The following is a 25,187-nucleotide window of genomic DNA, read 5'->3' as shown; positions in this document are numbered from 1 at the left end:
CTCAACCCACCTGGTGTGTCTTTTTGTCTTTACACAACAATCAGCAACATGGAGAAACCACAGGGCACAGCTGGGTCCCCAGGAACCATAGTTACTATCTATATGCAATGTTGTCAGGCCTACTACACACATGCTGCTGCTCTCACTGATGGATTCTAAAGCATTGCACACCATGAGAATCATTACAGGCATCACAGACTATTTAAAAAGAACAGGAGTACTTGTGGCACCTTAGAGACTAACAAATCTATTTGGGCATAAGCTTTTGTGGGCTAAAACTTCATTTTAGTGAAAGGGAGTTCAGCAGCACCCCAGCCACACTCTTTCCATTCCACCACACTCCCAACAACCCTTCAACCCAGGGGAGACTGAGGGGCTGGCTGCAAGGGGGTGACCTACAGCTGGTGGCTTTACACCACCTGAGGATTCCCCTACGCTGACAGAATTCCCAGCTGGATGCCTGCACTGGCTTTCCGGCCCCTCTGCACTGCTGGAGAGGCACAAAGGGACCAGGGTAACATCAAAGATCTGGCCAGCTTCATGCAACAATATATACAAGAGTGTAGGAGGCTTAATGATACATTTAGTCTTGTTTTCATAGGGCATGGCATGTTTGTATGCTTCTGCCCTTTGTACTGCAAGACTCTGTGTGTCCTGCAGCTTATTCGCTGCCCTTGTAGAGAAATCCCAGCAGTTTGCTAACACAGGTTTGGTTTCATTTGTTTCTCCCCTTGTTCAGAACAAGTTATAATGAAGAGGAGGATTTTCTCATTCTTTCATAGCTTCACTGTGAGCTCCTCTCTGCCTGGCTACGTCGTTTTCTTCATTGCTCTGCACATTCACGATTTGGCATCAGGTGGGAATTTCTATTTACTCCATGAGATTTCTGCCTGCGCGTATACCTCCTCCTTCTAAACGTACCAGTTCTCTCACTTTACAGCCTCGTCATTTGCCATGTCTGTTCACCCTGGAAGACTAGGCAAGTCACAAACTGTCCCTTTTGTTCCAGATTTTTGGCTGCATTCTGGTACCATCACTCCAGAAAGCTGCCTGGTCCTCCCAGCTAAGAATTTTCCCCTCTTGGGGTTGGCGTTTCCCTGAGGGACATGTGGCTGGTTTAACAGCCCAGCCCTGCTCCCTGCAGCCCCGGCACAGGAGTATCCTGGAAGTGCTTGGGGCCTGATTTGCAAAACTGCAAAGCACTCACTGCTGCCAGCAAATTCCGTGGGAGTGTGGTGGGGACGTGTAACATGCCATAAAATGAAAAATACTTTGAAAAATGAGGCCCTAGGTGTCTCAGTTTGAGCACCCAAAATTAGTGGACAGTTCTGGCCTTAATCTCTCTGTGCCTCAGTTTCCCATCTGTAATATGGAGGTAATGATACCTCCCTACCTCAAAAGAATGTTGTGAAGATAAATTCCTTAGTGTTAATTGGCACACTCAGATAGGGATGAGCACCATAGAAAAGCCCTTGCGGAGACAATATAATTCTATATCTAGTGCAGGATTTGGAGGGTGGCAGTAAATATGACCTGGATCTCCACACTGAATTATTAGGATAAAAAGAAGCATTGAATAGCTGCTCATTCAGTGAGAACGATCCATCCTGTGCACTGAATGAGGCAGGGCTCCCATGGAAAAAATACCACGTGTTCAAGTAATTAAAGACTGTAGCATAATGAACACACACAAGGGGGCACAATTAAGGTTTCATGGAAAACCTTAATTCTGGCATTTCCTAGTCTTGGAGTGCTTGGCTTGGCCACCTTAACATAGTTGTTGTCTGTAATTAATCTATACAGTTTCTATCTCTCTGTGGCATTCTATGGTGAAATCAGATTGGTAACTGACTCGAAGGTTGCACTTATTACAGTGAAACAGTTTACAATACAATAACATACAAATTGTGACTAAAATGCTTTACTAATGATGCTAAACTGTGACATTGAGCCTCAGCCCTGCACTGAGTCATCTGGAGGGGCACAGCCCTGTGGCATTTCCTCAGTGCATTTTACAGGGCTGCTCTAGTGTAAGCACCAGTGCTGCATTGTAGCCACACTCTTTCTGTTTCCACTCTGCCCACTCGTGTGCCCTGCCACTCTGTTGTAGCTAAATTAACATCTATTCAGTTTCTCTCTGACTTTATCACCTTTTTCTATTGGTACATTTCACAGCACAGTTCACAGTGACTGGACCAGGCCATCCAATCACCGCCTCGCTAGGTGGGGAGGCCGTCCTGCCTTGCCACCTCTCCCCCAGGATGAGCGCTGAGAACATGGAGGTGCGATGGTTCCGATTTCAGTATCATTCAGTTGTCCACCTGTATCAGGAAGGACAGGACCAGTATGAAGAGCAGATGCTGGAATATTATGGGAGGACAGAGCTGCTGAAAGATGGCATCACTAATGGGAGTGTTTCCCTGAGAATACACCATGTCCAGCTCTCTGATCATGGGCAGTATACGTGCTTTTTTCAAACCAGTATCTCTTATGAAGAAGCCATATTGGAACTGATGGTATCAGGTCAGTTATTGTGTTTTACTGTTTTGATTTGCCAGCAGTGTAATAAATGGAGTAATCACTCATTGTGATATACCCCTTGATCGCTCTCATTCACACGTGAATATCCAGAATTCTCTTTTAGCTTCCAATTATTGCATAGCAGGGTCAATCCCTGAGGAAAAATGGAAGAATTTTGCTTGTGTGCTCTGTACTCAGGGCAGTTTCTAAATTTGATTTTAAACAGAGTAGTATAGAGTTCAAATATTTCTCTGACAATAAACAAACCCACTGTGATGATTTGGGGACTCTGTATAGCTTATGAATTCTGTTTGATATTATGAAGTTGTTTTTATGAAAATTGCTGTATCATAGAACGTCTCTGTCTACGTGTATCCACCATTACTGACCAAGCTGTAGCACAGACACACCAGACTTATTACAATGGGGAGTAGTTAGCTTTAATGACTCTTTAAGTCTGAGCTGTCAATAAGTATGCTAAGTATTTGTTAGTCTCTAAGGTGCCACAAGTACTCCTGTTCTTCTTTATGCTAAGGATGTTAGCTGGAACTGGGAAGAAGCCACTTCCTCCTGCTAGTCTGTAGGGGGACTGGAGTTTGGTGAGTTGAAAATTACCAGAAGAAGAACAAAGGAACCAGGTGTTAGTGATGGGACATAGAAACTAGAGACACTCAGTGGGACAGGAACAAGAAACTTTGGGAAAGAGAGAGGAAGGATGTAGACCAGTCAAGGCCAGGGAAGACTATCTGGGAGAGGGAGGCTCCCTGGATGAGAAGACAAGCCATGTGCTGCAGCAAAAGGGCCATAGAGTCTTAGACACCTCCAGAGGACTCTGACCCAGCCCAGAGAATACTCTGGAGTGGTAAGGAAATTGTGAGAGGGAAATGCATGTAGATCTATTATTTTTCTATAGATCTGTGTTTTCAAGAAAAGAGCAATGGTGTTAGAATCCTATGCAAAGTCTCTCTGTGTGTTACCCTACCACGTAACCTGTGGACCCAGAATGCCCACACAGCTGGAGTTCTGGGACAACAAGGGTGTGTTTAAGCTGTGGGGGCTGCCTATGGGAACAGCACTGGTCCCAGCAGGGGCTGGGCAGTTGGGCCATGAGGTCTCACTGCTTGAGGGGGGTAAGATGGAGGATCTGCACCCCAACAGTGGGCTGAGACATCAGGCCTTGTCTGTGCCTGGACTCTGCTCAGCCTCTAGAGGTTTAAAACACATGGCATTCAATGGTTGGATCCCCTCACAGCAGTCTGGTGAGTGGCCAAGAGGGGGTGCTTGATAAAGCTGGGACACCCCCTCACTCTCTTTCCTTGGATTCTATTTATATCAGGTGTCTGTGATTTGCCTATTTAAACATAGAACACTTCATCTGAAATCTTTCCAGTAGGGTTTTTTCTTTCCCTTCCATATTATGGGCCAAACCTCAAGAAGAGCTGATGACTGATGATTCCCACTGAAACTGCAGCACCTCTTTGGATCTGGATGTAGGTCTATTAATAGATTTTTTGTGTGTCATACAATAGGATCGACTTCTTTTGGAATTGCCTTGTTGTTTTCCTAGTCCCATACCCCTCTAGAATAGAGCTGGTCAGGAATTTTTTGACCAAGCTTTTTTTTTCATCAGAAATTGCTGATTTTTTGAAACTGAAACTTTCTGTGGGAAAGCGTTCATTTCAACTGATTTTTTGATGCAAAAACTTTGAAAAAAAGTTTCAAAATTGTCAAAAAAAATTGTTTTGATATTTATAACATGAGAAAATCCATTTTCCAGTTAAAACCAACTGTTTGTTTTAAAATGTAAGCTGATTATAGTAAATAAGTAAAAATAGTCAACATTGAAATGAAATGTTTCAACTAACTTGACTCAACATTTTTGGGGAATTTTTGGTTCATGAAAATTTTTGGAGATTTTGATTTTTTGTCTCAATTTGCTAAGGGAATTTTTTTATATATATCTTGAAAATTTTCACAGGGCAGGAAAACTGCTTCCTGCCCAGCTCTGCTCAGGAACTAAGGTCAGGAAGAACATTGTCAGAGTATCTCGGTATCTTTCTCTACAGATAGCTCAAAACTCAATATAAATGGCAAATTGAATTGTGAAGTAATCATTTTTAGATAAAGCAATAAAGTGACATGTCACCTGAAGAAATATATGAAAATAGTCAGAATGAATTTACTCTCGGTCTTAGTCTTTATAATATTAATTTCCCCATAAAAGTGGAAACCCAGTCCAGATGAAACCAATAGAAGGAAACCGCAATGTAAGGCATAAGATATAAATTAGGAGGGGGAGAATAAAAAGCCAAAGCCAAAAACAAATATCAAGAAATTGTTTCAGTGTTTATCAGGGGTTGGTTGTCTGCCAGAGAGTTGGCGGGTAAGGTGTATCAATACAGAGGAAAGGGAGCAATCAAAGAGGATAAGGACATTACAGAGAAGCTAAATGTTTTCTTTGCACCAGTAGTCAGCACAGAGGAGATATCTGCTCTTCTCAGCTAATAAAGATGAGGCATTGTCAGAGAGTGATGTATCAAAAGAGGAAAAGGTGGAACAAACTGATGAATTAAATAGCAAGGCGTCACCAAGAGTTCCTTCAGAACAGTTGTATGAATTTAAGAGTGCAGTGGCTGAGCTGCAAACAAAATCATGCAAATGTTAAAATCGCAGCTCTACTGGAGGAGTGGAAGGCAGCCAGTGCTTTAACTATCAGTAAATATGGTGTCATAACTATAAAGAGAAGGGTAACAGCTGTCCTGTGTACAGTACTATAAAATCCCTCCTGGCCAGAGACTCCAAAATCCTTTTCCCTGTAAAGGGTTAAGAAGCTCAGGTAACCTGGCTGGCATCTGACCTAAAGGCCCAATAAGGGGACAAGATACTTTCAAATCTTGGGGGGGGGAGAAGGCTTTTGTTTGTGTTCTTTGTTTGTGAGGGTCTTCGCTCTCGGGACTGAGAGGGACCAGACATCAATCCAGGTTCTCCACATCTTTCTAAACAAGTCTCTCCTATTTCAAACTTGTAAGTAAATAGCCAGGCAAGGCGTCTTAGTTTTCCTTTGTTTTCTCAACTTGTAAATGTACCTTTTACTAGAGTGTTTGTCTTTGTTTGCTGTACTTTGAACCTGAGACTAGAGGGGAGTCTTCTGAGCTCTTTAAGTTTGATTACCCTGTAAGGTTAATTTCCATACTGATTTTACAGAGATGATTTTTACCTTTTTCTTTAATTAAAAGCCTTCTTTTTAAGAACCTGATTGATTTTTCCTTGTTTTAAGATCCAAGGGGTTTGGATCTGTATTCACCAGGAGTTGGTGGGAGGAAGGAGGGGGATGGTTAATTTCTCCTTGTTTTAGATCCAAGGGGGTTGGATCTGTATTCACCAGGAGTTGGTGGGAGGAAGGAGGGGAATGGTTAATTTCTCCTTGTTTTAGATCCAAGGGGGGTTGGATCTGTATTCACCAGGGAATTGGTGAAGGTTTTTCAAGGCTTCCCAGGGAGGGAATCCATTGAAATGGTGGCAGCGGAACCAGAGCTAAACTGGTAGTTAAGCTTAGAAGTTTTCATGCAGGCCCCTACATTTGTACCCTAAAGTTCAAAGTGGGGATACAGCCTTGACATATGGTGCTAGCGGTGACCCATGGATTTACTTCAGAAATGAGTAAATTGATTGAAACAATAATCAAAGACAGTTAGAATAGTTTCAACTCCATGGAATTTCCACATAATTATATGGTAAACTTTTATAGTTTTGAAACTTTTCAAACATGCAACAAGTGTAGTTGAAGCCCTTTTGTCTTCCTGAATCCAGGAACATCCTGAAATAATTGGTGAAGAGATATGCACTGTCCCAGTCATCTCATTGGGGTATTGACTCTGAAACATAATGATGACATTTTAAATGTCATCATTGTTGACTATTTCACTGCTGAGATACCAACAAAGTAAACTGGCCGGGACTTAATCTGTCTTGTAGTGAAGGGCTGAGTCCACTGTGATGCAATTTTAGGAGTCCAGGTGCCAGGGCCGTAAGCAGAGAAGAGGAAGTGGGGCAGTCACCCAGGGTGCAAAGCTGCAGGGATGGAAAAATGGGGTGGAAACAGAGGCGACTAGTAAAGCCCTGCGTGGCAGGGCTCAGTTGGGTCACTATGTGGGGGTTGATTGGACCAGTCCCAAACAGCTTGGGTTCAGGAGGGACTTTCTCAGAGGGCTACCCATCCTGTCTGGGTTGGGGGAGATGCAACTAAAAAAATCTGTGGGTGCACGTGACCCCATGTGCCCCCCATACATGTTGCATCTGGGCAGAAAAAAGATGAAAAAAATGGTAGGGAGCTCAAATATGCCTGCTTACCCCGGGCACTAAAATGCCTAGTTACTGCTCTGCTAGGTGCTTCAGACCAGAGATCGCCAAGGGCCTTTTCCAGTGACTTCAGTGGGCTTTGGGCCAGGCCCTGTCCTCTAACATGCACTGTTCCTACTAAGCTAAAGCTTTCAAGGGTGTGTGCACTAGTGAGATTCTGGTATCTAGCTGATACCAAAGTATCGCAGGCCACAGTGAAGGGAACAGGCCACCCAGCACTCAGTGACACACACCTGCAGTGCGTTTTCCACATAGCTCACTCTGACGGTGGGTGCTGGGGACACAGAGAGTTAATTTGCTACTTCTCCTGAAGGTTTAGGCTCCTGTCTGCTTTGCTGAAGGTGTAGAATTAACACAGGTTCATTCCATTCTCCTCTAGCTATGGGCTCGGACACCCACATCTCTGTTGATGGTCACCAGGATGGAGGGATCCGGGTTGTGTGTCGGTCGGCAGGCTGGCATCCAGAACCTGAGGCTCAATGGAGAGATCACCATGGGCAGTTGCTACCATCTGCCTCTGAAAAAATATCCAAGGACACCAATGGCCTATTTCAAACCCAGATTTCTATTGTTATAACAGAAGATTCCAACCAGAATTTGTCCTGTTCTGTCAGGAACCCACTCGTCAACCAAGAGAAAATATCAACAGTTTTCATAGCAGGTCAGTGCCCACCCACACTGCACCGGGGTCTGATGAGATATTACAGATGTTAGTGGGGAGTGTATAGTATTGTGTGATTATTACTGACCCCCTATTTAAACTCTTACCTGGGTTTCTTTCTTGTATTACATCCAGAAGACTACATTAATCTAACAGCAGCGGCAAGGGCCCCATCAGGATGCACGCAGGAGTCAGGACAAACTCCCACTGGCTTAAATTAAATCTTTACCTGAGTACGGAGTGAAGGATCAGGCCCTAGTGTCATATTTTGGTGGAGTGGCAGCATTTTTAAAGTTGTGGCAGACTGCCAGCTTCCAGCAACCCAACCTCTGACACCCACCTTTTGCTCCTCCTCCTTCTCTTTGTCTCGATTCCCGGGAAAAAGGTGTCACTTGATCGCACCCCCCCTCCTGGGTCTCAGGTTACATAGGTGCAGACAGCTGGGCAGCCTCACCTGCCCCGAGGGCCTCAGCAAAAATCACACACCCAATTCCCACCACCGACGTATTGGTTCAGTACACTGCAAAACTGAGGTACACACAGTATTAGTATAGGACAGTAAGACTCACATGCAATGTAACAAGATGAATAAAACCCCACTTTGTCCCACATGCCACTGCCCAAAACAAAGGCATGTCTCAGGCACATGTGGGTGGAGGGGTTTTGCTGGGTATCATTTTGGTAGAGGGGTGTGTGTGAGAGAGAAGCAGCGAAAACACAGTTCAGAGACGGACACAGAGAAGGAGCATAACAACCACTGGAGCATGGGGCTGAGAAAAGCCTATCGAGAGAGTTTTGGGCTGAGTGCTGGCTGAAAGGGCCTTGGAGCTGTGAGCAAAGCAATGGTTTCATTCCTCCTGCTTTGCAGAAGATCTGTTCCTATGTGTGTGATTTGGTTATTCTATTGATGACCAGTTCACCACAGTGCCCTCCCAGATCCAGAAACACACTCCAGCGTTCCTGTACTCCTCTTTTCTACTGCAGTCTAGTGAATAGTTGTGTAACTCAGGGGAAAGTTTGTGTCAGGCCTGTCTCTAGTAACTAGCTTAGCAGGAAGCCAGCCATAGCTCCAGTAGTAGAAGTTGGTGCTGAAGCTCTATCTATAGAGTCTGGGTTCAAACCTTTCTGTCCCTGCTGCAAGAAGTATAGCATATAACAGAATTTTTTTTTTTAAAAACTAGTTGATTTAATTCACACAGTGAAAAAACATCCTTTAAAAAATGCTGTTTGGTCTCAGTGGGAGGTGGAAGTGACAGCCTTATGGAGAGCTGGAGTTGGAGTGTGTTATTGACAGCCATGTTGAGGATGAAAAGGTTGCTAGGAATGTTTTTCCTTTGCTACTGATTTCTAGGCTTTTAGGGTTGTGGTGGGTGGGTTGTTCCTTGGCACCACCTTAATGGTCACTAAAGAAAGTTTTTGTTTATTAAATTAATAATTAGCCATTACTGTAATAAAATAACAACAGTACTTTGCATGTTTATGGCAGTGTTCATCTGAGAATCTCAGATTGCTGCATTCTGGTATTTGCTGAATAGGCTCTGGTGCTGTCCATTGTTTAATAATCACACAATGAAGAACCCTCCTGGTGCCCAGGCTTACAATGCAGAAATAAGGACACTAGGGGGTTGTTACTTTGATTTTTCTCACTCTGTTGCAGTTAAAATCTTTCAACAAGATATTGTACATATATATTTTCTTGGGAGCTTAGTTAGATTTTGAATTGACAAAGGGAAAATGGATCTAAACAGATGAATGAGAGAGCATGGAAGGTGGGAGGAGGAGGAGAGATAAAAGCAAAGCTTGAGAAGCAAGTTTCCCTGGAGATTAATTAAATAGGGCCTACAGTTTGGGCCTCACAGGGCAGATTTCATGTCCAGCATTGCTTAGCTGCTGAGATTTATCAAGGTCTCATGGCACTGAGGCTACAGGGCAGATATTTATTTGCTGATAAATTTAGTGATACTTCAGGGAGTGAGATAAGGGGAACAGGAATCCAAGTGAGGTCTCATTTAACATTGAAGAGCACTGAGAATAGGTTACCAGGAAAGATGTCAAAGGCCAAATGTTTAGCCACAACTCAGGGCTTGTCTACACTTGAAACACTGCAGCAACACAAGTGCATCTGCCCTGCTGCAGCACGTCAGTGTGGACACCCATTACAGCAATGGGAAGGGTTCTCTTGTTGTTGCAGTTAACACACCTCCTGAAGAGGCAGTAGCTGAGCTGAGAGAAGAATTCCTCCATCGACCTAGTGCTGCCAGTATGGTGGATTTTTCACAGTCCAGATCGACGTAGCTGGGTTGAGCTAACTTTCTAGTGTAGAGCAGGCCTGTGCTTCTAGTTTGTGCCTATGGCTTTGCAGGTGACAATATTTGTATTCATGGAGTTACATGGATGTCCGAGCACCTGCTTAGACCGGAAAATGTTAACTGTGACGTTCCTGTGTGCAAAGGCATTTTCACCTTAGTGTTACATTCCTACCTAATTTACAGTTAACAAAGACTGGGATTTTCAAAAGAGGGTTGAGCTCCCAAATCCCTCTGACAATCTAGCTACCAAGGCAACTGGACTATGAGATAAATGGTCACTTACACCAAAAATCACAAAATATTCAAGTTACACCCAGTCCCAAGAGACCAGTCTCTCACCCAGGTCAATTTGAATCCCAGATCTCACTCTAAAGACTACGCTGGCAGCCAGTTCTATAGTAAACCTATTAAATTTCATCAGCTAGGAAAAAGGAATGAGAGTTATTGAGAAGTTAAAGCAGGTAAAAATATAAGTACAGATGAATCACAGTCTATAATTTCAAAAGGTAGCAGAGATGTAGTAACCTGCCAAGTTCCCAAAAGTCTTTCAGGACTACCCAGAATAACTCAGGGGATCATCACCTCCTTGTTCAGTTATTCTGCCCTGTTAGAATCCAAACTGTCCAGAAAAAAAGAATTTTTCCTTGTGTCCATACTTATAACTTCTTCTCACAGGAGCCAAGCTCACAGCCACACTTCCAGTGCAGGTCCCTTCTTCATGGGGTGGGGGAGGAATGCACTTAACAAAGTCTTTGATCCCTGATCTCACACAATGGCTCATTTGCATTTAACAAACAGGATTTAACATCTTGTTAGAGACCATTATTTGCATTACACAACAAAGCTTTTTTCCTTTTTGATGAGTTACATAGTCACAGAGTTTTACAATGCAAATGCTTGCTATCACTTTCTACCATGGGGTATAGTTGAGTGAGAACAATGCATGCAGCATCCTACAAGCATTTTGTAAAACACTATACACATCCCTATCAACTTAACCTCTATTATATTTTTTGATGATGCTAACACATAGATAAGCAAGACTGGTTTTCAGCTATGCATTTGTAAGTGTTCAGTGAGGCCTGGGCGTGAGCTGGCATCTCGTCTGCCAGCATCACAGAGGGATTAATATTTAATAAGATGGGCTCCCTGTTTGTTCCCCATAGGTATGTCACTGGTCTGTTGCAGGAAGGGGGATCTGCCTCTCTCCTCCTCAGACCAAGCCCAAGGATTCAGAGACCATGCTGGTTTCACTAGCTCCTATGTTTTCCTCCATGTTACCCTTTCAAAAACGTGACCATGTATTTTCTGCCCGTGTAAGGCCCAATTACACTGCAACTACAGCCAGGTAGGGTGTCTCCGGCTGCACTACGACACAGGTCAGATCTGCAGTGTGGATGGGACCTTCGCCATGTTCCATAAGCAGGTTAAGGCTTGGACTTCCACTGGTTTAGAAGCAAAACATGGAGGGCCAAAGCTCACCATGAAATCCATAGGTAGTCCCTGATGACTATTCCAGTCAGACATGCAGAGTCATCTTTGCTCACAATACGACTGCATTTAGTCTGTCAGGGTTTGCAGACTGACTGTCACAGATTTACAGGATCTGTATTAAGTAACCCATTGCAAAATACTGCAGGTGCATTCAGTATCCCACCAGCCGCCACCCACTGTCATAGATTTACAGGATTTGTGCTGTGCCCCGGCCTTTAAACAGAGAGGGGCCCTTGAAAGTGCCAGACCCCCAAGGGGTCAGATTTTGCCACAAGAATAAGCCACACAGCCTCCACTGAGCCTCTGGGCTCTAGCACTCCCACTTCTTACTGTGAGCTCTGCCCAGCAAGCCCCTGTGAGGTAGACGCCCTTTCAGAGACTTTTACTCCCTTCAAGGTCCAAGGTACTTCAGCAAGTGAGACTCTGCAGTGACACCCCCAGGCAGCCTTTTCCAAACAGAGTGTGTTTTAATAGTCAGCTGGAATACAGCCTCAGGAAGCCCTCAGGTTAGCATAGAGAGGCCAAGGTTAAAACACAGCCCATTCCGGCCCCAGGGCTCCCTGGTCAGGGGCCAGTCTCCAGCACAGCCAGTCTCCTGGCGATCTAATGAGCGCGGATGGCCCTCATACAAGCTGTCTGATTGACTGTGCTTCCTGATGGGTCACAGGAGTCAACCAATTGGTTGCTGATGCTTAAGATTTTTAGCAGCAGTCAGCAGCCCAGTGGCTATGCAATGCATTTTGTGCCATCTGTAACCACTCGTGCTCCAGCCCCCAGTTACTTCCTGGCTCTGACCCTCCACTGCACCTTCTGACTGTGACTCTGATTAACCCTGGGACTTTGGCTTCGGCTTCTGACTCCTGGCTCTGACTCCTGGCTCTTGGCTTTGATCCCAGGCCCACCCCATCTGGATCCAGCTCTGACTGGTCTGCTGAACTCTTGCTCCAACCATTAGGCCAGACCACCCACGCCCTGGTTGCTGACATTCTTTGAGACAGGCAGCTGTAGGAACCATCTTGGTGTCCTTTCTTTGTCTCTGATCCTTTGTCTTAATCCCAGGTGAGATCCTGTGTCTCTGTGAACCCAGTTCTTATCACTGCCTCCTGTCACCTCTGCCCATCCTTGGCCTGCTGCAGAGCCATGCTGAGTTCACATGTTCACCCTGCTGGGACCCTCCCATTGATAAGTGTCAGTTGTTTAGTCCTTCAGGTGTCTCCTGTCTCTGTCAGGGCTTCCACTGATATGGGCTGGTCCCAGCCAGTCCTGAGCAACCCATTCAGATCACCCCAGACAAACGTCTCCTGCTTTGCTTCAGTGGCAGCATTTTAACCCTTCTGCACCCACTGGGTAGCAATACCCAGGTGATAAGTAGAGAATCATATTGTCACAATGGCGCTTTCTCTTGCAGAGCTGTTCTTCCCAAGGGTGAGTCCCTGGCTGGTGACGCTGGGGGTGATCCTGGCTCTCCTGGCTCTTCTCATTGCCCTGGCCAGTTACTGCTTCTGGAGGCAGCACAGAGCAAAAGGTAAAGTTAGAAATGGACAGAATGTGAAGAGAATGAGGGAGATTTTCTGATTTTGTTTGTTTGTTTTTCCTTCTTTTTTTGTTTTAAAGAGAGGGGTTGACTCAGGGACTGGGAGTCAATGTTCTGAAGAGAGATTTGGACACTGAGAGATGGAGAGAGGCTGAGGGAGAACAAATAATTCAAATGGAAGAAAGTATCAAGTGCATTCACCCCTATAGCTCTCACTAGACAATCCAGTCCTGGCATTGTTGTTCACTAGTCAGCGGGGATCCATATTGTTTCAGTTGGAAACACAAATGTGACGTTAAATGAACGGCACATGGAACTTTTGCTGAATGGCAGCGGGTTTGGAGGCCTTGCAGCAGATCATTTCCCTATTGGTAGAGAATTCAGTGACATGGACTGAGGGTGTCTCCTAGTATAATTTATTGTCAGAATGTACACAGGTCCTCTTTACCTGGAACAGATGTGGCCAAAACTGCCCGCAGGCAGTTGCACAGAGACCTCAGCTCAGGCAGAACTGCCCTGCTACCAAGGAGCAGCTCCCTTGAGTGCTCCCACCTAGTCACTAAGGCCCAGATCCACAGATGGATGTAGCTACCTAAACTCCTCATGTAGGCACCCAAGTCCCGGTATTAGGCACTGCTGCAATCCACAGAACCCTTGCTCGGCTGCCCCCTGACCTTGTAGGTGCTTAAACTCACTTGATGCTTAAGTCTTCTGCAGTAAGAGTTCCCTAGGGACCTGTGTTTCTGCCTCTGGGCATGTGCACTTCTGCCTCCCTCTAGGCACCCGGACACCTATCTCCCACCTAAGCCCCAGAGTGATCAACAAAGCATCTGGAGATAGGTGTTTGGACACCTGTCTTGGCTGCGAGGCCTGATCCAGCCTCTCCTACCAAATCAGGACGCATACAAAATCTGGCCAGAGGAGGACCTGGTGGTGCCATCTCCCTTATATCTTTCAGCCCAGTGGTTAGAGAGCTCACTCTAACTGAATTCCCCCCTCTGCCTGATGGTGACAGATTTTGGATAGAGGGTCTCCCACTTCTCAGACGAGTGCCCTAACCACTGAGCTGTGAGCTCCCACCTCCATCTCTCCTGATGAGATTGTTCCACTAGGTACAACTATAATCACTGGGACACTCCAGAGCCTGGTGGTGAGGGCCCCCACCTGAGATGTGGGAGACCCAGGAGCCAGTCCCCAGCTCCAAGGACATTTTAATTGTTTATACACAATGGAACAGCTTCTTCAGGAGAGACTGGGGGGGGGAGGGATAGCTCAGTGGTTTGAGCATTGGCCTGCTTAAACCCAGGGTTGTGAGTTCAATCCTTGAGGGGGCCACTTAGGGATCTGGGGCAAAATCAGTACTTGGTCCTGCTAGTGAAGGCAGGGGGCTGGACTCGATGACCTTTCAAGGTCCCTTCCAGTTCTAGGAGATAGGATAGGACTGAGGGAGCCCCACATCGGACTATCCGAGGGCTCAGTGGTTAGAGCACACTCCTGAGAGGGGGAGACCCCCTGTCAAATCCTTTGTCTCCTGCAGGCAGAGGGGAAATTGAACCTGGGTCTCCCATATCCCAAGTGAGGGCCCTAACCACTGAGCTAGAAGTCATAAGGGAGGTGGCAGCTCCTCCTCTGGCTGTTCTGCATGGAGTTAGGCGGGCACCGAAACTGGTTCTCACAAGAAGCAGTTTTCTCTCCCAGAGATGCTGTGATCTGACCTGGAGAGACAGAAACGTCAGGGTCTGGCCAATGGGGCATGTTAAAGATTTTATGTAGCTATTTGTGAACAATGAGGAAGATGAATATGTACCAAGATTCGCTGTAAATGAGTAATTTGGTATTACACCAAAGCTGGGGTGGGAGGTGTTGACTGACATCTCAAGATCCTCACAGAAATGTGAGTCCTACAGGCACCCCTGCTGTACTAATTAACCCAGTGTTAATCAACTGGTGGATCACTACCCTCTGAACTGGGGTCACGAAATGCTGTTGGGTGGGTGGAGCGCGTGGGTGGGGAGGTTTGTGAGGTGACCAGGAGTAGAGAAGGACCTGGGCTGGGTCTCTCCACAGCAGCCTGGCAGGAGGTGTGGCAGCATAGCCAGAGAGGGGCTTAGCCAGAAAAGGGCCTAGGAGGGCGGGAAAGCAGCAGCCTGGGAGAGGCTGCAGAGAAGCCCAGAAAGGGACAGGCCCTGTAGGAAGCAGCCCAGGGAAAAGCGACTCAAGGTCCTGAGCAGAGTGAACAGTCTCTGCATATTTAGGGTCACTGGGCTGGAACCCAGAGTAGAAGGGGAACCCAGGGCCTCCCATAGCACCACCTGGACAAGATGGACATAAACCCCAACAGTGAGGGGAGGAGGACTGACTGAGCCCTGGGTAAGGGACTGCAGAGTTGGAGAATGGGAGAGGGCCAGGGATGAGCTGTCTGAAGTCTGGAAGGATTATTGAGCCAAGAGAAGGGCTGTGACCCAGTGGGTGTGGGGTGGGGAAACAGATTGTTTAGCGATTTTACTCATTGGACTTTTTGTTGATCCAGGAAAGGGGAAGGGCCCTGACAAGCTTTGTGCAGAGAACTGAACCCAAAATTACTTGACCACAAGTTTCCCCTTTGGCAACTGCAGACTTTAGACCCCTGGGGAACTACTGTCTGAGAGGGGAAACTGAAGCCTGGCAGCCCCTCCATGCTGGGGAGAGGTATCGTGCTATTGTACACACTTCTAAATTAAACCAGTGAAACTGTGTGTGTACACCTGGCCTAAGACAAAGAGAACTTCTCTGAGCCCCCCATCACAACATCTAGATCTGAGAGGAGTGTGACTGGGATGCAGGCAGTGTGGTGGCTTCTGGGGGGAGTCTTTTAAGTAGGCACTGGAGGGTATATGTCACCCTGACCCCACTATTGTCTGCTACCATGACTCGGTCCCAGACAGCGGGGATGCTGAGTGCAAAGGCCCCTGGACAGATCCGTCTGACTGTCCATTTGTTTTCTGTCTGCCTCTCGCATATGATCCATATGAAAATTCAGAGGTGGATAAGGAATTGGTTAATGGGGAGAATGCAGCGGGTGGTATTGAAGGGTGAACTGTCAAGTTGGAGGGAGGTTACCAGTGGATTTCCTCAGGGTTCGGTTTTGGGACCCATTTTATTTAATCTATTTATAACTGACCTCGGAACCAATTGCAGGAGTGGACTGATAAGTTTGCGGATGATACGAAGGTGGGAGGCATTGCCAATTCGTAGGAGGATAGGGATATTCTGCAGGGAGACTTGAATGAGCTTGTGAATTGGAGTATCAGAAATAGGATGAAATTTAATAGTGAAAAGTGTAAGGTGATGAATTTAGGGATGACTAAAAAACAATTTTAGCTACAAGCTGGGGACACATTGGTTAGAAGTAACCGAAGAGGAGAAGGACCTAGGGGTTCTTGTAGACCGCAGGATGACTATGAGTCGACAATGTGATGTGGCGGTGAAAAAAGCCAATGCGGTCTTGGGATGCATTAGGCGAGGTGTATCTAGTAGGGATAAGGAAGTGCTGCTTCCGTTGTATAAGGCGCTGGTGAGACCTCATTTGGAGTACTGTGTGCAGTTCTGGTCTCCCATGTTTAAAAAAGATGAACTTAAATTGGAATGGGTGCAGAGAAGGGCCACTAGGATGATCAGAGGAATGGAAAACCTGTCGTATGAAAGGAGACTGGAGGAGCTCGGATTGTTTAGTCTGACAAAACGAAGGTTGAGGGGGGATATGATTGCTCTCTTTAAATATATCAGAGGGATAAATACAAGGGAGGGAGAGGAATTATTCCAGCTTAGTACTAATGTGGACACAAGAACAAATGGATATAAACTGGCCGTGGGGAAGTTTAGGCTTGAAATTAGACGAAGGTTTCTGACCGTCAGAGGGGTGAAATATTGGAATGGCCTTCCGAGGGAAACGGTGGGGGCGAGGGACCTGTCTGGTTTTAAGATTAAGTTAGACAAGTTTATGGAGGGAATGGTTTAATGGTAAAACATATTAGCTGAGGAATACCAAGCAATGGTAGGCAAATAGTATAATGGCTAACAAGGGTTAGGCTGGAGACTCTTGCCTACATGCTCGGGGTCTTACCGATCGCCATATTTGGGGTCGGGAAGGAATTTTCCTCCAGGGTAGATTGGCAGAGGCCCTGGAGGTTTTTCGCCTTCCTCCGCAGCATGGGGCAGGGATCTCTAGCAGGAGGGTTCTCTGCCAATTGAAGTCACTAAGACACAGGATTTGGGGACTTCATCAGCAGAGTCAAGGAAAGGGTAGGGACGGTTTTGTGGCCTGCAGCATGCAGGGGGTCAGACCAGATGATCATAATGGTCCCTTCTGACCTTAAAGTCTATGAGTCTATGAGTCTCGCGCCCTAGTGTGACTGTGCTAAGTTAATAGTAGTGATGTGCCCATAAACACGATGGTGAAATTTCATCTCTCGCCATTTTCTCCCCCTAGAGATGCTGCGATCTGACTTGGAGAGACAGAAAGGTCAGTGTCTGGGCCAATGAGGCGTGTTAAAGATTTTATGTAGCTATTTGCAAACAATGAGGAAGATGAGCATGTATCAAAATTCTCTGTAGATGGGTCATTTGGTCATTTGGGGGGGTTGACTGACATCTCAAGATCCTCACAGAAATGTGAGTCCTATAGGCACCCTTGCTGTACTAATTAACCCAGTGTTAATCAATTGGTGGATCACTACCCTCTGAATTGGGGTCACGAAAGGTTGTTGGGTGGGTGGAGCCCGTGGGTGAGTGGGGGGACGTTGTGAGGTGACCAGGGGTAGAGAAGGGCCTGGGTTGGGTCTCTCCACAGCAGCCTGGCAGGAGACTTGGTAACATAGCCAGAGAGGGACTCAGCCAGAAGAGGGCCTGGGAGAGGCTGCAGAGAAGCCCAGAAAGGGACAGGCCCTGTAGGAACCCCCCCTCACAACAGCCAGATCTAAGAGGAGTGTGACTGGGATGCAGGCAGTGTGGTGGCTTCTGGGGGGAGACTTTTAAGTGGGCACTGGAGTGTATATATCACCCTGTCCCCACTATTGTCTGCTACCATGACTCGGTCCCAGGCAGCGGGGACGTTGAGTGCAAAGGCCCCTGGACAAATCTGTCTGAGTGTACATTTGTTTTCTGTCTGACTCTCGCACCCTAATGTGACTGTGCTAAGTTAACAGTAGTGATGTGCCCCTAAACATGATGGTGAACTCTCACCTCTCACCCTTTTCTCCCTCTAGAGACGCTTCAATCTGACCTGGAGAGACAGAAAGGTCAGTGTCTGGGCCAATGGGGTGTGTTAAAGATTTTATGTAGCTATTTGTGAACAGTGAGGAAGATGAGCATGTACCAAAATTTTCTGTAGATGGGTCATTTGTTATTACACCAAAGCGGGGGGTTGACTGACATCTCAAGATCCTCACAGAAACATGAGTCCTAGAAAATCAGGGTTGGAAGGGACCTCAGGAGGTCATCTAGTCCAACCCCCTGGTCAGAGCAGTACCAATCCCCAGACAGATTTTTGCCCCAGATCCCTAAGTGGCCCCCTTAAGGATTGAATTCACAAACTCTGGGTTTAGCAAGCCAAAGCTCAAACCACTGAGCTATTCCTCCCCCACAACTGAGCTATTCCTCCCTCTCAAGATCCTCACAGAAATGTGAGTCCTATAGGCACCCCTGCTGTACTAATTAACCCACTGTTAATCAACTGGTGGATCACTACCTTCTCAACTGGGGTGACACAAGACTGTTGGGTGGCTGGGGTGTGGGGTGGGGGAGTGGTTTGTGACGTGTTGAAAAGTTGATTGCAGTTGTAAAGCAAAGAAAATAAAATGTCCAGAATAAAGTTGGGGGTGCCAAAACCTTCACAGTTTGACACAAGCACCATGGTACCAAGATACCCCTCGATTGCTCTCTCTTGGCCACTAAGACCCGGATCCACAAAGTTACTTCAGTGTCAAACCTCCAGACATAGACACCTAAATCCCTGTGAGTGAGGAGGGATGTTTGACTAGGATCACTGACCTCAGGAAGAGGGTGGGCCAAGGCCCGTCCAAAGCTACAGTCTCAGCCCCTCCATTGAGCAGACAGACCACAGGACCTCACTGCAGACTGGACAAGTATCAGGAGACTCTGAACTGTGACAGCCATATTGCCCATGGCCATGGCTCCATGGAGGAGCCTCCAGGTAATACCCCTGGCAGGTCGTGGGACCAGGGTGAAATATAGGCTGGTGACCAGGGGTAGGGAAGGACCTAGGATGGGTCTCTCCATGGCAGCCTGGCAGGAGGCTTGGCAACATAGCCAGAGAGGGGCTTAGCCAGAAAAGGGCCTAGGAGGGCGGGAAAGCAGCAGCCTGGGAGAGGCTGCAGAGAAGCCCAGAAAGGGACAGGCCGTGTAGGAAGCAGCCCAGGGAAAAGCGACTCAAGGTCCTGAACAGAGTGAACAGTCTCTGCATATTTAGGGTCGCTGGGCTGGAACCCAGAGTAGAAGGGGAACCCACGGCCTCCCATAGCACCGCTTGGAGGAGATGGACATGTGCTAAATTAAGAGTAGTGATGTGCCCATAAACACGATGGTGAAATTTCATCTCTCGCCATTTTCTCCCCCTAGAGATGCTGCGATCTGACCTGGCGAGACAGAAAGGTCAGTGTCTGGGCCAATGGGGCGTGTTAAAGATTTTATGTAGCTATTTGCAAACAGTGAAGAAGATGAGCAAGTACCAAGGTTCTCTGTAGATGGGTCATTTGCAATTACAGCAAAGGGAGGTTCTGACTGACATCTCAAGATCATCAAAGAAATGTGATTCCCTCAGGCATCCTGCTGTACTAATTAACCCAGAATTTATCAACTGGCAGGTCACGACCCTCTGGAATGGGGTCACAAAAAGCTATTGTGTGTGGGGGTGGGGGCAGTGGGTTGTGAGTTGTTGAAAAAATTATAACAGTTGTAAAGCAAAGAAAATAAAATGTCCGGAATAACTTTGGGGCTGCTAAAACCTTCCACATTTGGGATGTCACAAACAGTCATTGTAGTAGTTTTGATGGATTATCCAGGCTTCTTTTAGTTATTGATATATGTTTTATTCTGACTTTTATAGTAAATAAAAGGGGGTTGTGAAAATTTTTTCTTTGATTGAGGAAGGAACAACGTGAAATGGTTGAGACCAGTTAGTAATTGTCTCCCTCTCTCAGCAGGGGGGACTCCGAAATCTCATTCCCCATTCAACTCCCTTGGGCTGTGTCTACACACCAACTTTCATGAGTTTAACTGAATCAGTTGAAAAGCACCTTGGTTACAATTGGTGTAAGCAAGGCAGGGCCCTGAGGCAGTGTGTTCAGGGCACAGAACATCGTGTTGCACTGATTGCCCAGTACACTGTGCCATTGCTCACTGTGATGTGATCGTGCCCAATGGCCTTTGCTGGTGGCCATGCTCATCAGTCAGAGTTGGGGCTGCGCTGAGAGCTCACGCTCTGGTTCCTTGTGTCGCTTTCATTCAGATCCCAGCCTAACACGGCTCTGGATGTGAGGTTGGGTCCAGTCAATCTGCCCAGCTCACAGACCCACTGACCAGGCCTCCGACTCTGCTCTGCCCCTGAGCCCCTCTCTGTGATCTCACAGAACAGGTGGCTATGGGATCTGGCTGGGCTGTGCAGTGCTTAAGAGCTGCTGAGGCCCCTATATGGCCTGTTCATTGGGATCACTGTGGATCCCGTGTCTTTTGACAGGTCAGTGGCCATGTCAGGAAGGGGACCCTCAGTGCCCACGGGCTGCATTCTTTCACTGCTGCTTTCCATGAAAAATAGAGGGTTTTGTATTATAAATATATCACTGCATCCCCGGTGTTTGGGGCAGGAGAGCTGGAGGTTTGGGCAGCTGGGCAGATGTGGGAGGTGATTTTGTGTCTTTATTGCAGTTAGCCAGGGTCTTACTGAAGTGGTACCTCCAACTGCCCCACTCCCATCCACACACAACCCTCTGAGTTTAGTGGGGCTTTCAGTCCAGGGGAGCTGGCCCATCTGGGGCTGAGGGTTAGAGCCTGGGTAACACTTTCACTTGGGCTGGTAACCTTCCCATTCTGCATTGAGGACGCAGGCTAAATCATTCAGTGCTGACAGTCCTCCAGTGCCATCCCATGATTCCCGCGGGTGTGCCAGAAGCACAGACAAGTTCTCCCATAATTCACTGGGAAAGAATCAGCTTAGCTCAGCCGACTCAGCACCAAGAACCATGGGATATGTTTCCAGCAGTCCTAGGGACTCACATGGGGTGTGCAGCACCAGTGCGGACACAGTAACTGGGGTAGGGCTTTGTAGTGGGGCTGCTCACACCCAGGTTAGGTTAACCCAGGGGCTCAGACCCAGGTGCTGATCATCTGGGCTAACTGCAGTGAAGACCTATTCTGGGTGGTATTTCAGACTGAGGGGATACATCTGCCCCCTTTGGCCACAGGCAGAGGTGACATTAAATTTGGGAGGGAAAGGCCTTGATTTCATTATTCTAAACCCAGCAGCCTTCATGGCAAGTAACTGCCTCAGTGCACTCTACCCCAATGTCTGTCACTACATCAAACAGTGAGGGAGAAGCGCACTCCAGAGTGGTTCTGATCAAATTATCAACCATGAAATAGCTATGAATGCTGTCACTATAAAGCTTTAGAGTCTACAACCTGAGATGAAGGGGGCAGTTTGTATCTCTTAGATCAATGGTTTCAGGCTTTCTGCAGACTCAGGCAGACATTGCTGTATTGTTACGGCTGGTTCTCTTTGGAAGTATTTCTTTTTATTAGGGATTTTCTTTTTATTAGTGTTTATCGGTTAAACCCAAAAACCAGAAGCCCCAATTATGGAGCACAACTATGTGGCAATTTAAAAAAATGGAAATAATATAGCTGAGCAAGTGACTGCATAATCACATTACACAAGGGCCTGATAATAATGCGGTCAATGGGAACATCTGTAAGCCTGTGGATGTATAGATAATAGTAGAAAATACTCCTGTAAATGTGCAATATGTTAAATCAAATCCTCTTCTTTGTGATTTATTTGCAGAAGAACATCATGAAGAAAAAGGTAATATTTCCTCATTAATGTTAGCGAGAAGGGAATATAACTTATACTTCCTACCCAGCTATTGAGAGCTCTTATCAAACAAAACACACTCTGCTTTATACTGAATGCAAAGTAGAGCTCCACCGTAACCCCTTCCATTCTACACACACTAGCTATGTCTACCAGTGCCCCAGCCACTGAAATGACCTGGGGATTTGCTTCCTAGTCATTGACAGAAGGGAGCAGGTGAATGTATTATTTTGTCTTCACTATATATTTAGTGATGGGGAAATGTTAAGTTGTAATTATATTTCTAACTTCCCCATCAGGAAGGTGATGGCCAGGGAAAAATTGGTTGCACAAAAGTTGGGACTGGGGTTAGATGTATAATTGTGAATTTCTAAACTTTCAGACATTTAAGCTGTGATTTATTTTTATAACATTTCATGGCAGATTTTCTCAAATGCATTAACTTAGAGTTGACATTTGGGATAATTACCTAGGTACTGTGATGTGATTTTGTGTAATAACTCTTGACGTGTCCATTCAGTAAACAGAATCTTTGCCAGATTTGCCATAGCAGATCAGACCAGGGAAGAAGCTACTGTGGGATCCTGTCTCCCACAGCACCGGTTGTTTCAGAGAAAGGATCCAGAAACCCCAATAAGACAATCATGGAATACGCTGCCCAGAGAGCACGTTTCTTCCTAGCTCTAGGAAGTTCAGAATCAGCTTATGCCCTGAATCGGGAGGTTTCACATCCCAAATGATGTGGCAGTTCTAGCTAACATACTGTGACTGTCCTCACTCTCCCTAGATATGTATAATGATACTCAGCTCTTGGTCTGAGTGGTACCTGATGGTGAAGACTCACTGTGTATTTCTTGGAAAAGTATTTCAGTGAAGTTGAAAGGCAGCAACTTAAAAAAATAGGAAAAAAATGTTGAGAGAGGGTGAATAGGACCATCCAATAATCGATTTACCATCTCCGTGCTATTCATCAGTATGTGCACCTCTGCCATGTCCTCTGCTGTCTCCTCTCTAAACAGTCCTAATAACATCTCTCCCCACACTGAAGTCTTTCCATGCTATAATTACCACCTTCTCCCTTTTCTGAATCCTCCACCCTCAATTTCTGCTCTATCCTGTTGGAGATAGTGACCAGTAGAGGCACCAACTTTCTAATGTGCCGGGGGGGAGGGGGGAGTGCTCGATCCCCTGGTTCTGCCCCAAGCCCCACCCCCCACTCCACCCCTTCCCCCAAGGCCCTGCCCCGCCCCTCCCTGTCCATGACCCGCTTCTTCCCATCCTGTTCCACCCCCTCCCCTGAGTGCGCCTGGCCCTCACTCCCCCCCCTCCCACCTCAGTGCCTCCTGCACGCCACAGAACAGCTGATCTGCGGCAGGTGGAGGGAGGGGGAAGTGCTGATCAGTGGGGCTGACGGCGCGTGGGAGGCACTGGAGGGGAGGGGGTTGGCTGCCGATGGGTGCTCAGCACCCACCATTTATTTCCCACGGGAGTCGGCTCCTATGTGTTCATCTTCATGCTTTTGGATTCTATTTTTAATTATAATTTCAACCAATTTACTAGGATCTGAATTAAAGTTAACTGGACTGTAATTCTCCTTATGACTCTTGAGCTTTTTAAAAAATATAAGTGCAATATTTCCTACTCTCTTTTCCTCTGGGTCAGTAGCTGATTTTAATTAGATGCATATTTTTACTAGCAGCTCGGCTGTTTCCTTCTTAACACTCCTTCAGACTGCTTGTTATGGGCTGTGCAAGTGTCTGCAACTGTTGTGAATGCCTCGGTGCACCTTTTGTCTAAAGAGTTAAACTCCTATTAGGTTTTTGACTCTCATCCTTTTTTATAAACATGGTTTCAGATCTATTCCTTTATTGTTTTCTAGGGAAACTCTTCACTGAATTGGGGCTTGGTAAGTTCCATTTCCTGCCCCTACGTACACACCCTTAATATAATCCATGTTATACACTGTGTCCTGCTCAGCGTGTCTGTGCTCAGGGGAGTTCTCATCTCTCTCTGTGTTTGCTTTCAGAACTGAGAAGAGCCCAGCTATATGCAGGTACTGTACCTGACACTGACACTTTACTCATGTCAACATCCCACTTGCCCCAGGAGCTCTCTCCTCACTTCCCCAGTGCACCAGCACTTTCATATCAAAAGCAATAGGCTGGAAACAGCAGTGTCACTGGGGATGGGTGCAGGGCTGGCTCCAGGGTTTTGGGCGCCCCAAGCAGCCAAAACAAAAACAAACAAACAAACAAACAAGCCACGATCGCGATCTGCGGCGGCAATTCGGCGGGAGGTCTTTCGCTCCCAGGCAGAGTGAGGGACCGTCCGCCAAATTGCCGCCGAATACCTGGACGTGCCGCTCCTCTCCAGAGGGGCCGCCCCAAGTACCTGCTTGACAAGCTGGTGCCTGGAGCCGGCCCTGGGTGGGTGGAAAGGATCAGGCGACACCACAGGTTTGCTGCAGAGCAGGGACATGGCCCCTTTGGGAAAGGGCTGATTGGTGATGAAATGCTGCCCCCTGGTGTCACCTTTCCAGGGCGGTGCCTGGGCTCTGCAAGATGGACATTCTCAGCTGTATATAATTAAACGGAACTGCTCAGTTCTCTCCTCCCAGCAGCATCACCATGCTCAGACCGAGCTTTAGCCACAATTTTCTTCTAGCACAACAGGACCGGACAGGAGCTGTTCGGTGTCCCCTGGGTTTGGGGGGAGGGAGGCCCTGACCCCACTGCAAGGGCAGACAGGTTTTTATAACCAGCTTGTGACACTCTCCTGACCCAGTTACAACAAACTGTGCCCACGCGGCAGCTTTTCTGTGGCTGAGCTGTGTGTGTGTGTTTGTACCCAGCACGCAGCCTGACCGTGTGTGCCCTGGTGCATGCTGGGAGAGTCTGGGCAGCTCCAGCAGGGATCAGAGATCCCAGGAGCCATGCACACACATTGCAGCACCACTGGCCCAGGGGTCCATGCACTCTGGGGTATCCTACCACACAGAGCTGGGAGGGAGGGAGGCACCCAGGGCAGTTACACAAACACCACTGGGGGTCCTGTTAGGGTCGCCACCTCTGAGGTGCAAAAAAACAAGGACATCTGCCTGCTCCACATACACCACCTGTCCTCCCTCTCCTCCCCCCTCCCGCCCCCGGGCTCCTGTTCCTGGGGCTGTGCCAGGCACCAACCTCGCCAAGGAGGACATGGTGCCAGATCTACTCCACACCCCCA

The 25,187-nt window shown here is 47.1% G+C and overlaps 1 protein-coding gene across 8 annotated transcripts in view; it reads left to right on the top strand.

Annotated features, from left to right (window-relative positions):
- Window positions 1-25,187, top strand: part of LOC117886918 (butyrophilin subfamily 1 member A1-like) — a 75,087-nt gene that overhangs the window by 5,750 nt on the left and 44,150 nt on the right. For 4 of the 8 annotated variants that reach the window (XM_034789060.1, XM_034789061.1, XM_034789059.1 and 1 more), the window contains exons 2-11: window positions 740-856; window positions 2,176-2,523; window positions 7,259-7,540; window positions 12,752-12,868; window positions 17,346-17,378; window positions 18,121-18,153; window positions 19,493-19,525; window positions 21,933-21,953; window positions 23,842-23,868; window positions 23,989-24,015. In XM_034789060.1, the coding sequence (XP_034644951.1) occupies window positions 740-856; window positions 2,176-2,523; window positions 7,259-7,540; window positions 12,752-12,868; window positions 17,346-17,378; window positions 18,121-18,153; window positions 19,493-19,525; window positions 21,933-21,953; window positions 23,842-23,868; window positions 23,989-24,015 (1,038 nt within the window). The remainder of the gene's footprint in view (window positions 1-739; window positions 857-2,175; window positions 2,524-7,258; window positions 7,541-12,751; window positions 12,869-17,345; window positions 17,379-18,120; window positions 18,154-19,492; window positions 19,526-21,932; window positions 21,954-23,841; window positions 23,869-23,988; window positions 24,016-25,187) is intronic. The other 4 variants (XM_034789066.1, XM_034789063.1, XM_034789062.1 and 1 more) reach the window with 4 other exon arrangements.

The sequence above is a fragment of the Trachemys scripta genome, chromosome 14 (assembly GCF_013100865.1).
Source record: "Trachemys scripta elegans isolate TJP31775 chromosome 14, CAS_Tse_1.0, whole genome shotgun sequence".
Taxonomy (NCBI): Eukaryota; Metazoa; Chordata; order Testudines; family Emydidae; genus Trachemys; species Trachemys scripta.
The sequence above is the reverse complement of the archived record's forward strand: the minus strand, read 5'-3'. Positions and strand labels throughout refer to the sequence as shown.